General features: G+C 56.2%; 1 protein-coding gene across 5 annotated transcripts in view; it reads right to left on the bottom strand.

The window, feature by feature from the left end:
• NOS3 (nitric oxide synthase 3) overlaps positions 1-16,622 on the bottom strand; it is a 28,511-nt gene that overhangs the window by 2,372 nt on the left and 9,517 nt on the right. The window contains exons 4-23 of one of the 5 annotated variants that reach the window (XM_026449120.2): positions 16,337-16,485; positions 15,908-16,070; positions 14,451-14,542; positions 14,219-14,360; positions 13,813-13,952; positions 13,534-13,708; positions 12,482-12,583; positions 11,661-11,855; positions 11,469-11,542; positions 11,152-11,296; positions 10,804-10,908; positions 5,410-5,477; positions 4,898-5,014; positions 4,627-4,801; positions 2,844-2,976; positions 2,639-2,717; positions 2,321-2,508; positions 1,631-1,803; positions 806-1,016; positions 627-714 (exon numbers count right to left, since the gene is read on the bottom strand). In XM_026449120.2, the coding sequence (XP_026304905.1) occupies positions 627-714; positions 806-1,016; positions 1,631-1,803; positions 2,321-2,508; positions 2,639-2,717; positions 2,844-2,976; positions 4,627-4,801; positions 4,898-5,014; positions 5,410-5,477; positions 10,804-10,908; positions 11,152-11,296; positions 11,469-11,542; positions 11,661-11,855; positions 12,482-12,583; positions 13,534-13,708; positions 13,813-13,952; positions 14,219-14,360; positions 14,451-14,542; positions 15,908-16,070; positions 16,337-16,485 (2,714 nt within the window). Of the gene's footprint in view, positions 1-626; positions 715-805; positions 1,017-1,630; positions 1,804-2,320; positions 2,509-2,638; positions 2,718-2,843; positions 2,977-4,626; positions 4,802-4,897; positions 5,015-5,409; positions 5,478-8,588; positions 9,373-10,803; positions 10,909-11,151; positions 11,297-11,468; positions 11,543-11,660; positions 11,856-12,481; positions 12,584-13,533; positions 13,709-13,812; positions 13,953-14,218; positions 14,361-14,450; positions 14,543-15,907; positions 16,071-16,336; positions 16,486-16,622 lie in introns of those variants that run through there. The other 4 variants (XM_026449121.1, XM_026449124.2, XM_026449122.1 and 1 more) reach the window with 4 other exon arrangements.

Raw genomic sequence — 16,622 nt, 5'->3', positions numbered from 1 at the left:
ATGAAGTCCTTAAAGCAGTGTCTGGCTCGTAGGAAGCATGATGGGTTTATTAAAAGAACTCTGGGCCGGGCCCAGTGGCTCATGTCTGTAATCCCAGCACTTTGGGAGGCCGAGGTGGGAGGATTGCTTGAGCCCAGGAGTTCAAGAGCAGCCTGTGCAACATAAAGAGACTTCCCATCTCAAAAACAAAAAAACAAAAAACTTCACCTTTGAGTTCGTGGTGACACCAAGGCCAAGGGTGGTCTTAACCCTAACTAGTAGTTCTCCCTGGATTGAGTGAGGATTTAGTGACTGTAGTTCCCAGGTGCCATGCTGCCCAACATCAGACAGCCCAGGGACATAGAGAGGAACACAGAAGCTTTCAGAAAGCCACAGGGCCAGCCAGTTTGATCCAAGCTCTGGCTCTGGGAGCTGTGGTTTCAGGGCAGGACTCTGAGTCTAAATGAATGAGAGAGCCAAAGCTTAACCAGAGTTCTGAAGTGACCTAATGACACCACATCCTTGACATGTTACAGAGCTCCTTCCTGTTTCCAGTGACACCCCTCACCAGTGACACTCCTCACTCCTCACCAAAGCTGCCACCCTGACCCTGGGCAGCTCCCCACCGAGTCCTCCATCTCACTTACCCCCGGATGAAGCAGGGCACAGGGTCTCCGGGCTTGAGTTGGCTTAGCCACGTGGAGCAGACTCCATAGTGCAGGGGGCCCAGCCCATCTAGGGGTGGGAAGGAGAGGCCGGTGAGGGGCCAGAGAAGGGCCAGTCCCACCCCCGCTGTGGCCAGGCCTGCTCCTGCTCGTTGCCTCACCCTGGGTCCTGTATGCCAGCACAGCTACAGTGAGGTGGATCTCTCCTGGGTGGGTGCTGGGTGCTGAGCTGACTGAGTAGTACCGGGGTTGAAGCAGAGGCAGCTGGGTGAGGAGCAGTGGGGCAGGCAGTGCCACCGAAGGGAACTGCTCCAGCACCTCCAGCAGCGTGGGGCAGCGGAACCACTTCCACTCCTCGTAGCGTCGGGGATCCTGGCAGGGCAGGATGCAGTGGGTTGGGGGCCCCATAGCCCTTCCTAGTGACCTCCCTTCTTGTCCCCTCCCCTGCTGAGCCTCTTTAGGGTTTCTCCCTCCTTAGTTCAGGCCAGTAGAGCTTTCTGTAAGACCCGGAGAACACAGCCGTGAATTCCTCCCTGGGGAGCTGGGTTTTTTTTTTTTTTTTTTGAGACCAAGTCTCGCTGTCACCCTGGCTGGAGTGCAGTGGCCGGATCTCAGCTCACTGCAAGCTCCGCCTCCCGGGTTTATGCCATTCTCCTGCCTCAGCCTCCCGAGTAGCTGGGACTACAGGCGCCAGCCACCTTGCCCCGCTAGCTTTTTGTATTTTTTAGTAGAGACGGGGTTTCACCATGTTAGCCAGGATGGTCTCGAACTCCTGACCTCGTGATCCGCCCGTCTCGGCCTCCCAAAGTGCTGGGATTACAGGCTTGAGCCACCGCGCCCGGCTGGGAGCTGAGTCTTAAAGCACCAGTGCACGTCAGCCAGAAGAAAGTCCCCGGGGGACCTTGCATGGAGGTTTCCTGCCCCTGGGGCTCCCCCAGTTCATCCCGTCTCTCTAGCCCCTGTGCCTTATTGGGGTGGCCCCCAACCTGACTGAGGGCCTCCAGCTCCTGCTGTTCCCTGGGCTCTTCTGCCAAGGTGCTGAGCAGCCGCAAGAGCTGAGGGCTGGGCGGGGAGGTGATGTCCAGGAAGAAGGTGAGAGCCTGGCGCAGCGTGCACGGGGGCAGCCGGGGGTCCCGCACCCAGCCGGGGGGAGGGCCACCTGGGATGGTGCACAGGGACCTCTGAGGACAGGGCCCAGCAGAACTGTAGTACCTGGGCTGATGTTTGTGTTTGGGTGACTGTTAGGGAGCCTGCCCTTGAGCAGCGGGGTGGGCCTGTCTGGGTAGCCTCAGTGTGTTGTGTGGGGGCCTCTGGCTGGACTGGGTTGGTCTGGGCTCCTCTGACTCCACCCCCTTATTTTAAATAAAGCCCAGGCATTGATGTGGCAGCAAATAGCCCCATTGCCAGCTCCAGAGCAAGCTAGATTGCCAGGGGAGCTTTGGAGAGGAGCCCGGAGGGAGGGGACAGCCTTTTGGTGGGGGTGCATTTGAGGGTGTGGGGATGGTCCAGCAACAAGGCCAGCTGGGCAGTGAGCAGCACAGCCAGCTCTGAGCCTGCCTGCTGAGCTGTGGAGGAGGTGGCCATCCCCCGGGGCCTGAGCTCCTGGAGGCCTGGGGTTGGGGGTGGGGCTGGGCATGGGGCTGGTGTGCCCTGTTGCATCCCAGGCTGCCCCTCACCAGGGCTGCCCTTCTCCAGTTGCTCTACTGCCACGGGCTCGGTGGGCGCAGGCGGGTCCTCCACGCGGCTCAGCAGCGCCTCCACAAGGCCAGGCCGGTTGGGTGGGCAGACACCTATGTGGTCCCCCGGCTGGTACTGCAGCCCCTCCTGGCCTCCAGTGTCCAGGCGCACCAGGATGGTGGCCCTCCTGAGGGTGGAGAGAGGGGCACTTATGGGGAGTCAGAGAGGGGTGGCGGTGGGAGAATGTGGGAGGAGGAGGGTCCAGGGTCGGGGTGTGCAGGACAGGGGTTGGGGGGCGGTAAAGCCGTCGTCCTCACGTGGACTTGCTGCTTTGCAGGTTTTCCACTGAGAGAATTGTAGCCTGGAACATCTTCCGCCTGTGCACGTGGATCAGACCTGGTGGCGGGGAGGGGCAAACGAGGCAGCCTGAGCCAGGGAGCAGGGCCTGGCTCCTGAGTGCTTTAGTCCCGGGGTGCGGGGTCCTCTGAGAACCAGCCGGGTGAGGGTGAGGCCGGGGCCCACCTGGCAGCAACTGCAGGCCCTCGGCCTGGGCGCTCAGCCGGTACCTCTGGCGCTTCCAACTCCTTTTGGGGCTGAAGATGTCTCGGGCGGCAGCCTTGGCATCCTCTCCCACACAGAAGGTCTCACAGGCGGCCTGCGGGATAGGCCGGTGAGGGCTGAGGACTTCCCGTCACCAGGGGGCGACGTAGTGAGGAGCCTGGGCAGCTTCACTGCCTCTTGCTCCTGGGGGGTTGGCAGCCCCAGTGGCTGAGGCTGGCGCCAACAACAGCACCTTTTCCACCAGCCCATTTCATGGATTCGCTGCTGGGCCCAGGGACCCAGCTGGCTCCTCCTCTGCACGTCCTGATTGGTGCATCGTCCCTTATCTGGTGAGTGTTAATCCCGTGACCCGAGAAGCACAGTGCTTGGCACACAGTAGCTCTGTGAAGGCATCTGTGTGTTCAGACCTGCATTCAAATTCCGACTCCCGTACATACAGTGACATGCCTCAGTTTCCCCATCTTTACACCTCATTGTGTTCTGGTGAAGATTAGATGAGATACTTTATGGAATGCCCTTAGCGTTCCATAAAGTGCGTGCAGATAGTAAGTGCTCCTGGGAAGGGACGCACAATTCGGGCGGCAGAGGGGACCCCACAGGGCAGACCCCTGAGGGGATGTGGATCCTGTCAGGCACACAGCTGGAAAACTGCTGGGCCATTCCCAGGCTTGAAATCCAGGGCTCACCTGTGATTGGCTGAGCCTCATATCACCAAGTCCCGTTAATCTTTCTTTTGTGGTGCGTGTGAAGTCTTATATCTCTGCCTTCCTTCCTCGGCCCCCTCCCTCCCTCCCTTCCTTCCTATCTCCACTGTTGGTGCTCTGCTTAGCTCAGCCTTCCTGCTTCTGGTTCAGTGATGCTGTCATGGATTCTACACCTCTAAAGTCCTATTCCCAAAACCTTAGGATGTGGTCTCGTCCCACTCCAATGGCTCTTTTTGTTTAAATTCTTTAAGTCTTATTTTCCGTTCCCTTCTTCCCAATCCGGGCCTATGTGTTTCTGCAGCCTGACCTCCCCGTCCCTGAGGTAGCCCTTCCTCTCCCCCTCCTCCTAGGATGCCCTCCTCCTCCAATCAAGGCAAATCTGCTGAGCTCCAGCCTGGGCCCCGGGGGAGCAGCACTGCTCTGAACAGTGTGGCACTGGGGAGACCGAGCCCCTGTCAACTGCAGACATGATCCCCAGACAGGCAGTGCTGCCCCTGAGGAAGCCCAGGCTTAAAAAGCCATGGCCCCCAGGGACCCACCTCTCCTTGAGCTTGCTTGCCTGGCCCTGGACCAGTTCTGCGGTGCCGGCACCGCCCCAGGCTGTCTGGCCTCTGACTTCCTGTGGCTTCTGTGCTGGCCTCAGCTTCAGCCCTTGCCTCTGTCTGACCTTCTCTCTGTCCCTTCCTTCTCCCTCCATCCTGCCCGTCCTGGGTGGGGTGGCCTGTCCTGCCCTGCACCCCCTCCCTTTGTGCGCCCACTCATGAGGCCCAGCCTGTGCCTGGCTGAAGCTCCCTCCTGCCAGGGCCCTGCCTGCTCTCTTTCGGCTGCACTTCTGCCTGGGCTAGGCACCCCCTGTGGTCGGCAGGGCCACATCGTCCTCTGCCTCTGACCCAGAAGAGCTGGCTATGCCATGGAGAGATGAGGGTGGATTTTGGGAGGAACAGGAAGGGACCAAAGAACCAGACAGAATCAGGACAGAGTGAGGCTGGAGGAGGCATCCCAGGTGGGAGGAGTCAGAACAGGGGCTGGGCTGGGCTCACCTGGAAGGCAGCCTGGGCCCAGGCGCGGAAGGCCTCCTCCTGGCCACACAGCTCGTCGCCCTGGCCCAGCTGCAGCAGCCGCTCCCCGCCCAGTTCCTCCAGCCGCGTGTCCACCGCACGAGCAAAGGCGCAGAAATGGGGGTAGGCCCGGGAGCCCAGCCCGAACACACAGAACCTGGGGTGCAGGGGTTGTCACTGGAGCTCCCTTCGCAGCCCACGTTTGCCCAGGCAGCTTGCCCACCCATTGCACCCCTCTTGGTGAGGCCCCAACCTGAGCGTGCCCAGGGCCCCTGCACTGTCTGTGTTACTGGACTCCTTCCTCTTCCGCCGCCAAGAGGACACCAATGGGTCTGAGCAGGAGATGCTGTTGAAGCGGATCTTATAACTCCTGGCAAGAGAGGACAAAGACAAGGTTGTCACAGGGTCCTGGAGATATATCCCAGGCCTAGGTGCAGCCCCAGGGACAGCTTCAAGGTCTCTGCCTCTGGGACAGGAAAGGTCCTGCCCTTGGGAGGGGCCGAGGGCCAGCATCCCAGGTGCTTCTGAGCCTGGGGCCCTGCCACACCACACCCCCATATCTGAAGACCTCAGGACTGTCTCGGCTCTCAGAAGCAGGCAGGTCTGGACTGCCGCTCCAGCCTGGAAGGGAGGGCATCCTGGAGCCCTGGCTTTTGGTGGGAAAACGAGTTGAGGCACAGAGGGAGGGCTTTTCAGACCCGCTTTCTGTTTGTGTCTCCAAATGCCTCAGCTCCCCCAGCCCCCTCAAACTCTCAGCCAACTCACTTGTGCTGTTCCGGCCGAGGGGAGCTGTTGTAGGGACCGGACATCTCCATCAGGGCAGCTGCAAAGCTCTGGCGAGGGGAGCGTTTGCATCAGGGTTAGTTTTGTTTCATTTCAAACAACACAGAAGTTTAAAACTGTACCAGCTTACCCTCATTATTATTGATTCATAACTTTTAATTTTTGTTTGTTTTGAAAATTTCAAAAGCGATCTGATGTTTTTGAAAAATGACATTACAGAAATGTGAGAAGTAATAACGATCACCCCATCTTCCCTCCAGGCACATGTACCATTGACAGGTGTTAACCTTCCAGCCCTTTTTCCTTGAACTTATGTGCATATTTATAGTATTTTTAAAAAATAAAGGTGGTACCATACTATACTTCCTTGTTTTTAATCAATAATTTTTTTTTTTTTTTTTTTTTGAGATGGAGTCTCGCTTTGTTACCCAGGCTGGACTACAGTGGCGCAATCTCACTGCAACCTCTGCCTCCCGGGTTCACGCCATTCTCCTGCCTCAGCCTCCCGAGTAGCTGGGACTACAGGCGCTCACCACTGCACCGGCTAATTTTTTTGTATTTTTAGTAGAGACAGGTTTCACTGTGTTAGCCAGGATGGTCTCGATTTCCTGACCTTGTGATCCGCCTGCCTTGGCCTTCCAAAGTGCTGGGATTACAGGTGTGAGCCACCGCGCCCGGCCTTTAATCAATAATTTATTGCAGGCATCCCTCCAGGCCAATACAACAATATTGACCTAATTAAGTAGTATTGTTTTTAGATATGGGTCTTGCTGTGTTGCCCAGGTTGAGATGCAGTGGCTCGATCATATTTCACTGTAACCTCGAATTCCTGGGCTTAAGGGATTTTTCTGCCGTCCTAGTAGCTAGATCTATAGGTTTGTGACACCACTCCTGGTTAATTGTTAAATTTTCTGAAGAGATGGAGTCTCACTGTGTTGTTCAGTCTGGCCTTGAACTCCTGGGCTCAAGCGATCCTCCTGCCTGGACTTCCCAAAACATGACCTCATTCTTTTTAGTGGCTACATTGTACTTCAGTGAGACTGAAGGGCAGCTGGGTGGTCTGGGAGCAATGCTCCCTCAAACGCCCTTGTACCTGTGCCTCGCTCCCACTTTTAAATGCTTCAGCTGGGTAATCCTTAGAAGTGGGGTTGCTGAATCCCCACTTGTTGGGGCAGGCAGATATCCTTGCAGCTGCAGGGGAGGGCACGGCTCTTTCCTCAGTCCCAGCTAACAATGGCTAGGGCACATCTTTCCTGTGTTAGTGGATCTCATGGGTGGACAAACTCTCAGTTCCTTTGGCAGTGTCCTGGTCACTAGCAGACATTGTGCAGGTCGCCCTCCTCAGAAGACCATGGCCCTGTTTGTGATGCCATGACGAAGCGGCACGAAGCGGACCTCCTGGGGGAAGGAAGCTGGAAGGAACGGCATCTGGTGCTCAACTGCAGATGCCTCTGGGTGCTGGTTCCCAGGTTCGCCAGAGTTAGCAAGCATGATTTGAATTTCATTTTTGAATGTTTTGTCAACGTGCAACACAAGTCCAGAGGTGCACACATGTTGTAAATGTACAGCTCTATAGGTTGTCACAAACTGAACACACCTGTGCAACCGGCATCCCATCGAGAAACATTACCCATGGCTGGGCGCAGTGGCTCACTCCTGTAATCCCAGCACTTTGGGAGGCTGAGGTGGGTGGATCACCTGAGGTCAGGAATTCAAGACCAGCCTGGCCAACATGGTGAAACCCCGTCTCTACTAAAAATACAAAAATTAGCTGGCCATGGTGGCGGGCACCTGTAATCCCAACTACTCGGGAGGCTGAGGGAGGAGAATCACTGGAACCGGGGAGGCAGAGCTTGCAGTGAGCCGAGATCGTGCCATTGCACTCCAGCCTGGGCAACAGAGCGAGACTCCATCTCAAAAAAAAAAGAAAAGAAAAAAAAAGAAACATTACCAGCATCCTAGAAGCCACCTTTGTGCCTCCTTCCTGTCACTGCCACCCCCACCCCAGTGACTAGCTCCTCTCCCAATTTCTAACTCCATGGATTAGTTCTGTCTGTTTCTGAACTTTATATAAAGTGAATCCTGTAGTACAGTATGTATTCTTTGGTCTGGCTTTTTTTTTCTCTTCACTCTTTTTTTTTTTTTTTTTTTTGAGGTGGGGTTTCGCTCTGTCACCCCGCCCGGAGTGCAGTGGCCGGATCTCAGCTCACTGCAAGCTCCGCCTTCTGGGTTCACGCCATTCTCCTGCCTCAGCCTCCCAAGTAGCTGGGACTACAGGTGCCCGCCACCTCGCCCGGCTAGTTTTTTGTATTTTTAGTAGAGACGGGGTTTCACCGTGTTAGCCAGGATGGTCTCGATCTCCTGACCTCGTGATCCGCCCGTCTCGGCCTCCCAAAGTGCTGGGATTACAGGCTTGAGCCACCGCGCCCGGCCCTCTTCACATTTTTTGAGATTCACCTGCATTGTTGTGTGTGGTTGTCTTTTGTTCACACTTAGTGCAATATGGCACTTGAGTATACCAGAATTTATCCATTTTTGTCGATGGTCATTTGAATTGTTTCCAGGGTGGGGTAGTACAAACAAATTTGCTATAAATATTCCTGTTCATATTTTAGTGAATATACCCCATTTTCTGTGAGCTGTATTCTTAGATTTGTTAAAAGTTTGGCATAAAATTACATACATTGAACTGCACAGATCTTAAAGGGCAGTTTAATTTGCTTTGCTGTTTGACAGTTTTATTTTATTTATTTGTATTTTATTTTGAGTAGAATTCTTGCTTTGTCACCCACCTAGGCTGGAGTGCAGTGGCGTGATCTCGGCTCACTGCAACCTCCACCTCCCAGCTTCAAACAATTCTCCTGCCTCAGCCTCCTGAGTAGCTGGGACTACAAGCATGCACCACCATGCCCAACTAATTTTTGTATTTTTAGTAGAGATAGGGTTTTGCCATGTTGGCCAGGCTGGTCTTGAGCTTCTGACCTCAAGTGATCTGCCCACCTGGGCCTCCCAAAGTGCTAGGATTATAGGCGTGAGCCACTGCGCCTGGCCTGGCAGTTTTATTTTTTAAAAAAGAGATTCAACATGCATCTACCCTATGACCTACCAATTCTACTCCTAGGTATTTATCCAAGAGAAATAAAAACATAAGCCCACAAAAGCCGGGTACAAGAATGTTCATAACAGCTTTATTCATAATAGCCCCGACCTGGAAACAGCCCAAGTGTCACCAACAGGAGAACGGATAAACAAACTGGGGATATTCACACAATGAACGGCACTCAGCAGCAGAATGAGTGAAATACTGAGTCACGCAACAACACGGGTGGGCCTCAAAAACAGACTCAGCAGGAGATGCCGTAACATTGCGTGCTTCCATCTCAGTGCTGTTCTAGAGCAGGTGAAACTAATCTGTGGTGACAGACACTTCTGACGACAGACTGGAAAGGGATTCACGTGAGGAACTGATGAGGGAACTTTCCAGGGTGATGAAAATGTGCTATGCCTTGTGAAGGCTGTAGCTTATATGGGTGTCTATACACCTTTATGCTAAAAAAAGTCAATTGCTGGTGCTATTTTTCTTTAAAAGGTAGGTCAGAATGGAGGCTGAAATGGACACTAAGGCAGCAAAAAGGCTTTCACCAGATTCAAGCTTGCTTATGATACTGAGGGCCAGGTGCAGTGGCTCATGTCTGTAATCCCAGTACTTTGGAAGGCCGAGGCAGGTGGATTGCTTGAACCCAGGAGTTAGAGACCAGCCTGGGCAACATGGCGAAACCCCATCTCTACAAAAAATACAAAAATTAGCTAGGCATCATGGCATGCGCCTGTGGTCCCAGCTACTTGGGAGGCTGAAGTGGCAGGATTGCTTGAGTTTGGGAGGTTGAGGCTGCAGTGAGCCATGATCATACTACTGTACTCCAGCCTGGGCCACAAAGTGAGACCCTGTCTCAAAGGCGAAAAAAAAAAAAAAAGAGTACTGAGGAGGTACTTAGTGCTAATAAGGGCTTTAACGCCTAGAAGCTGGAGCAGGTAAGACCCAGAAATGAACCTAGCCTGGGGCAGCTCAGAGACACACCTACGCTTGCAAGAGAAGGCATTCAATGATGGCACTCTAGCTTTGTGTTTCTTTTTAAAAAGTGAAGTTATTGGCCGGGCGCGGTGGCTCAAGCCTGTAATCCCAGCACTTTGGGAGGCCGAGACAGGCGGATCACAAGGTCAGGAGATGGAGACCATCCTGGCGAACACGGTGAAACCCCGTCTCTACTAAAAAATACAAAAAACTAGCCGGGCGAGGTGGCGGGCGCCTGTAGTCCCAGCTACTTGGGAGGCTGAGCCAGGAGAATGGCGTAAACCCGAGAGGTGGAGCTTGCAGTGAGCTGAGATCCTGCCACTGCACTCCAGCCTGGGCGACAGAGCGAGACTCCGTCCCAAAAACAGAAAAAAAAAAAAGTGAAGTTAATTTATCTATGTTGGCATCGAAACAGCACTCTATTTCTTCTTTTAAAAAAGGAACCTGTAGGCCGGGCGTGGTGGCTCAAGCCTGTAATCCCGGCACTTTGGGAGGCCGAGACGGGCGGATCACGAGGTCAGGAGATCGAGACTATCCTGGCTAAGATGGTGAAACCCCGTCTCCACTAGAAAATACAAAAAATTAGCCGGGCGAGGTGGCGGGTGCCTGTAGTCCCAGCTACATGGGAGGCTGAGGCAGGAGAATGGCATAAACCCGGGAGGCGGAGCTTGCAATGGGCTGATATCCGGCCACTGCACTCCAGCCCCGGCGACAGACTCCGTCTCAAAAAAAAAAAGGAACCTGTGGCAGGAGGATCTCTTGAGGCTAGGAGTTCAAGGCCAGCCTGGGCAACATAAATAGATTCTCAAAACAAAGAAAAGAAAAGAAAATGCTGGAATAGTGTTGTACGTGTTGTAAATGTGCAGCTCTATGGATTTTTACAAACTGAATACACCTGTGTAACTGGCATCCCATTAGGAAACATTACCCGCATCCTAGAAGCCGCCCTCAGTGACATATCCCTGCTTTTCTTGTCAGTGCCAGAGCACAGTCTAACCTCTTGGTCAGCCAGGACGTGCCTTCCTTGTATTAAAAACTTGCACTGATAATGGAAATGACTTGGGGACGCAGTTCAGCAGATGTGCTTGTAGGCGGGCAGCCACGTGGATGGGCTAGGAGTGTGGCTTATGTGGGGTTTCAGGCTCCGGGGGTCTCTTAGCATCATCTCCCTTTCCATCCTGGTGTGTGTGTGTGTGTGTGTGTGTGTGTGTGTGTGTGTGTGTGTGTGTTGAACAGAGGTTCCTGCCCAGTCACTCCAATTCTGAGTCCTCATTCCCAGCAGCCCCTTTCCTGGAAGCTCTCACCTCTCCATTCTCCGGGGGATCCCCATTCCCGAATGTGCTGGTTACCACCAGCACCAGCGTCTCGTGTTCAAGGGACACCACATCGTACTCATCCATACACAGGACCTGTGGGTGGGAAGACAGATATCCTGGGTTCTGTGACCCCCAGAGGCCCTGTCCTCCTCACTCTGGCCTCCTTGGCAGTGCAAGATTCAGGCCCCAATTTGATCTCTAAAGACCTGTGGTTCCGGGTGTCAAGTCACACCTGTGAGTCCTGACTTTTAACACTTCCTGTCCTCCAGGGCACCCCTGAAGATACTGATAGAGCCCCCTCTTTCTAGCTCCCTGCTCCCCTGGGCTCAGCCCTACCCGGGGATCAAAAGCCTTCCGGAAAAGCCTCCCCAGCTGCTGTGCGTAGCTCTGGGCCCGGCCGGTCTCGGAGCCGTACAGGATTGTCGCCTTCACTCGCTTCGCCATCACGGTGCCCATGAGTGAGGCAGAGATCTTCACGGCACTGCGGGAGAGGGAGGCGTGAGGGTGTCCCAGGTGCACAGAGGCAGGGCCTCCCCAGGCATGGGTCCGCTCCCCTCACAACAGGGTTTTGGGGTGCTGAGTGGGGCCCAGAAGGCTGCTGGGGCAGGGTCCCCCAGGATGCATGGGGGAGGGCAGTGCTCCTGGGTACCCACTTGGCCACTTCTTTAAAGGTCTTCTTCCTGGTGATGCCAGTGCCCTTGGCCGCACTCCCCTTCCAGGGGTCTGGCTGCAGAGAGGTGATGGGGTTGGGAGGGGAGGTAAAGAAAAGGAAAGGTTAGAGGTCCCCAGGGGCTGCTTAGAATTAGAGCTGGGCCCAGGCTGGCAGAGCCAGTTAGGGTGGGCACCTGGTAGCGGAAGGCTGGGGACAGGAAATAGTTGACCATCTCCTGATGGAAGACAGGAGTGAGGCTGCCCGAGATGGGGGGCACGATCCAGGCCCAGTCTGCAGGGCAGCCCCCCCTGGCCTTCTGCTCATTCTCCAGGTGCTTCATGAAGGAGGCTGTGGCGGCGTGGTGGTCCACAATGGTGACTTTGGCCAGCTGGAAGGGAGAGAGGGGAGAGAGGCTCAGACCAGACCCACAGACCTCGCCCATTCTCCCTCCACCACTCCTGTCACCCAAAACCACATGTGCCTAGGTTACCCCATATCTAACACACCCTGTGTCCCCTCAGACCACAATGTCGCCCTCACCCCAAACTGCATCATGCATGGTCATGCTCCAAGTTCAACATGAAACAACAGCTCTAATCTCCAGCATCTATATGCCTGGCCCCCAAACCAAATAGCCCACAGAAATTCTCAGCAGGCCCCGTTTTCCTCAAACTATGACTCCTGGTGTGCCCTCAATCCTAGTATTCGTTTCCAGGATCCAGTGGGTCCCCCAAAACTAAAATACCCAATATGCCCTGAGAATCAATATGACTGGGCATGCTGTAAACAGCAAGGTCCCTGGCACACAGTAAGCTGCCAGATGACAGCGCCTGGAATAGTACCTGCCCTGTCCCCAAACCGCAGGCAAGTGTGTGCCACGGCACTGGGACTATGGAACTTCTGTCTGTCCAAATCCTGCCCCAGTTTCTAAACGGCTCCCTTTCTTCCATCCCCCGCCCCTGCTGCCCCCGTACGCAAACCCTTTGCCTTCCTGGCCAGTCTGGGCCTAGGCACCTGGTAACTGTGCAGCACGGCCACGTTGATTTCCACCGCTGCCTTGTCTTTCCATAGGGACGAAGTTGTCCGGGTGTCCAGGTCCATGCAGACAGCCACGTCCTGGGGCAGGAGGGTGTGTGGCATTGGTAGGGACAGAGGTGATGGGGGTGGGGTGGGGAGACTATCTGTTTCCCACGCATGGCTGGAAGGAGTGGGGTGGCTGGTGTCCATTGGGAGGCCTGGCTGTCGAGTGGACTGGTTCAGGTTTTTGCCTGCAAAGGCACCTCAGAGCAGAGAGGGATCTTGGGCCGGTCACTCTTCAGCCCCAGGCTTTAATTTCTCATCTATAAAATGGGTCTTAACCTTTTCTGAGTCAAGGTCCCCTTTGAGAATCTGATGAAAGCTCTAGAGCTATGGGTCCTATACCTGAAAGAACAACTACATGTTCACACCTACGCCCATGCCCCCCTCACCCACCCACTCACGCTCACACCCCCCCACCAACCCACACTCACCCACCCCCACAAACCCACACACTCACACTCACCCCTACAAACCCACACTCACCCATACTCACCTACCCTTGCAAACCCACAAACCCACACTCACCTACCCCCACAAACCCACACTCATCTACCCCTACAAACCCCCACACTCACACTCACCCCTACAAACCCACACTCACCTACCCCTACAAACCCTAGACACCCACACACTCACACTTGCCCCTACACACACCCACAAACCCACACCCACCCCCACAAACCCACAGTCTCTCACCTACCCCAACAAACCCACATACTCACATTCGCCCCCTACACACACCCACAAACCCACCCCCACCCACCCCCACAAACCCACACACTCACACTCACACCCCCCCACACGCCCTCCCATCCCCCCACCCCTTTGCCTCAGTGGTTCCAGAGCTCGTCCTCAGTTCCTATTTAGGAGGCAGCCCTGGACCTGCTCTGATTGTCCCCGTGGCTGGCATTTTGGGGATGGAGTGAGAGCCAGACTTCCGCCTGGGGCAGGGACATTCGGTGCCTGAGCCCCGCCCCGTGCCTCACCTCCAGGATGTTGTAACGGTGAGGGTCACACAGGTTCCTCGTGCCGATCTCAGTGCTCATGTACCAGCCACTGAAGGGGGCTGCGGGGAACTCCAGGCCCCCAATTTCCAGCAGCATGTTGGACACTGCTGGGAGGGCGTACCAGCGCAGGCCCAGAGCTGCAAACCACTCCAGCCTGGGGGTGTTGGGGTGTGGGATCAGCACCTCCTTGCAGGTCCTCTCCGAGAGGCTCAGGGATGGCCCCCTCCATCCCACCCAGTCAATCCCTTTGGTGCTCACGTGGGGTGCTCCAGTGGCACCTCAAGGACCAGCTCAGGGGGCAGAAGGAAGAGTTCTGGGGGCTCATCCGGGGCCTGGAGCAGCAGGGGCAGCACGTCAAAGCGACCGTTTCCTGGGGTCCAGCCGTGCTGAATGCAGAGCTGTGGGGAGCGGGCCAGAGGGGGGCCTGGGGGCTGAGCCTCATGCCCTCCTCAGGGACCCCTCCGTCCACTGTCTCCTGCCTTCAACTCCAGGACCTCTCATCGACTGGGTCTCCGTGACCACCCAGGCACTCCTCCTTTGGCGTTTTTCATCCTTTATCTCACCAAAGCTCCCCTCTTCCTGCCTGGATCCCCAGAGCCTTCTCCCACTGGTTTCCTCATTCTCCACCTTGGGGACACCCTTGTTGGTGGTTCTCGGTGCCCACCTCGGTGATCTCGACGTTGGCTGGGTCCCCCCGCACAGAGCCGTCCTGCTGCCGGTAGCCCGCATAGCGCACCAGCTGGCTGTTCCAGATTCGGAAGTCTCCTCGGCCAGGGCAGCGCTGCGGGAACACTGTGATGGCCGAGCTGGCATGCATGGGGAAAGAGCTGGTCAGAGCCCTGCCTTCCCTGCCTCGGGGGAGAAGGCTGGGGCCTGGTGTGGTGGGGAGCACTCACCGAAGGTTGCCCCGGTTGGTGGCGTATTTGATGTGGTTGCAGATGTAGGTGAACATTTCCTGTGCAGACCTGCAGTCCCGGGCATCGAACACCTGAGCCAGCCGAGGCAGCGAGAGAGGAGGGTGAGGAGAGAGACGGGATCTTGAGTATCAGCCCCAGAGGAGCTGCTGATGAAGAGGCAGGGGCCATGGTTCACCCCATGGCGCCCTCCTGACCATTGGCATCCACACTGATCCCTTCCTGCCCTGCTCTCTGACATATGTAGCACCATCCGGGCTGCTCCTCATCTCCTCCCTGGGCCAGGTGTCTCCCCATCCCTACAGAAGCTGACTTGGTAGCCAGTACAGAGGAGGGACTCAGCCTCTGTCAAACTGATGCTTGGGTTAGGCACTAACAGATGTCTAAGAGGCCGCCTAAGAGTGTGGGCAGCAAATCCCCCATGATCCATGGCACTCAAGAAAGGATGGGCGACCCCAGCCAGCCATCTGATTTTCTTTGAGCACATGGATGGTAGGAAGGGAAGTCTGCACCAGGGGCCTCCTAGGACCCTGCTCATCCTGACGTTCTAGGGCTTGGAGGAGCTGTTTTGGCTGGCTGAGTGGAGGCCCCAGGAGGAGGCTGGGAGGTCCCACTCCTGCCTGAGGGAGGAGGAAACATGTGCCAGTGACAGGGGCAGGGGAGTGGCAGGGACCAGCTTGGGGTCAAGGGAGGGATGCAGCTCTGAGTGGGGTCCACTATGGCAGCTCAGATGGATCAAAGTTGAGTTAAAGCTTTGAACGACTTAGAGCGTTAGGCAAGTGTCAGATAGGATTGTTTTTATTTTATTTGAGGCTCCTTTGGGATTCACTGGGCACGTGGCTTTATTTCAAACTCTTTGGCGGCCAGTGATGGTGAAGGAGGCCAAGGCCATGGGACCAAGTCCCCCATGGGGCAGCTTGCTTCTCTCAGTGCTCTGGTCACGGGCTGTTCCAGTAACCAAGGCCAGCCCCGAGTCTGTGGGCTGGGGTGTGAGGGAGGGTGCACGTCGAGGCAGGGGAACTGGGGGAGCAGCGGGTGTGGGTGAGGGGCTGCACAGGGCTGGCCTAACAGGAGAAGCCTTCTCCCTTGGGGGAGAAGCAGCAGCCAGGGTTTTTCCAGGAGGCTGCTCCTGCTACTTACAGAACCACCCAAGGAAGCTCCACTCAGCTGTCCTCACCCCTGCAGCAGGTCTAGACTTCTTTCCCCTCCTCTAGCCAAGGTACTACCATAGAGCCTAATAACCAGGTCTTCACTACTGGGTTGAGGTTCCCCTAGGTGCTGAGGGTGGGGCGGTCCCCCTACCTTTCCAGTCTCTAAGGGAACAGGCAAAGATCTCCCCCACTGTTTGGGACCTCCCGGTCCCTGGGAAGCCTCAGGAACTGCCCCGCCACCCTGTTCCCCTTTTATTAGTGCCTGGGCCTCTCGCTTGCTGGCCTCACCTGCAGCTTCCCCCACTGGATCCGGCCCACACAGCGGGGAGCGTTGCGCCAGGCCTGCTTGGCCCCGAACACTAGCTCATTCTCCCTAAGCTGGTAGGTGCCTGTGGCTGCCACCTCGGCTTCCACCTCTTGAAGCCGCTGTTCATGGGCCTGGGAGCCGCTCCTGGGGAGGAGAGGGGTGGGAAAGGGACAAGCAGGAAGTTGTGTGGGACAGGGAGGCCCTCCTCCAGGCTATGTGTGAGCGCTGGGGGAGGGCTGGAGGGGCCCATGTGGTGTTAGGATCTGGGAAGGGAGTGGGCCGCGTTGGGATCTGGGAAGGGAGTGGGCCGCGTTAGGATCTGGGAAGGGAGTGGGTCGTGGGAAGGTTGTCATGGGGTTTCTGGGGCCTCAGTGGGACAAGGGAGGCTGTGGCATCCGGGAAGCTGTCACCTCTTGATGGAGCTGTAGTACTGGTTGATGAAGTCCCGGGCCTGACTCAGCAGCTGCTCAGGGGCCGGGGGGCCGGGGGAGGGCCGGCCCTGTAGTTTCCGTGGAAATACCAGGGAGCCCAGGCAGCGTCTTGGGGTGCAGGGCCCATCCTGGGTCGAGGGAGTGCAAAGGTCAGGCCAGGCCAGGGAGCAGGGGTGGGACGGGAATGGGGGAGAGGGAGGAAGGGTGCATGGGTGGGACAGGGGAAAGGGAGGAGGGATGCAGGGGTGGGATGGGGAGAGGGAGG

The sequence above is a fragment of the Piliocolobus tephrosceles genome, chromosome 8 (assembly GCF_002776525.5).
Source record: "Piliocolobus tephrosceles isolate RC106 chromosome 8, ASM277652v3, whole genome shotgun sequence".
Classification (NCBI taxonomy): Eukaryota; Metazoa; Chordata; class Mammalia; order Primates; family Cercopithecidae; genus Piliocolobus; species Piliocolobus tephrosceles.
This window is presented reverse-complemented; position numbering and strand designations above follow the sequence as displayed.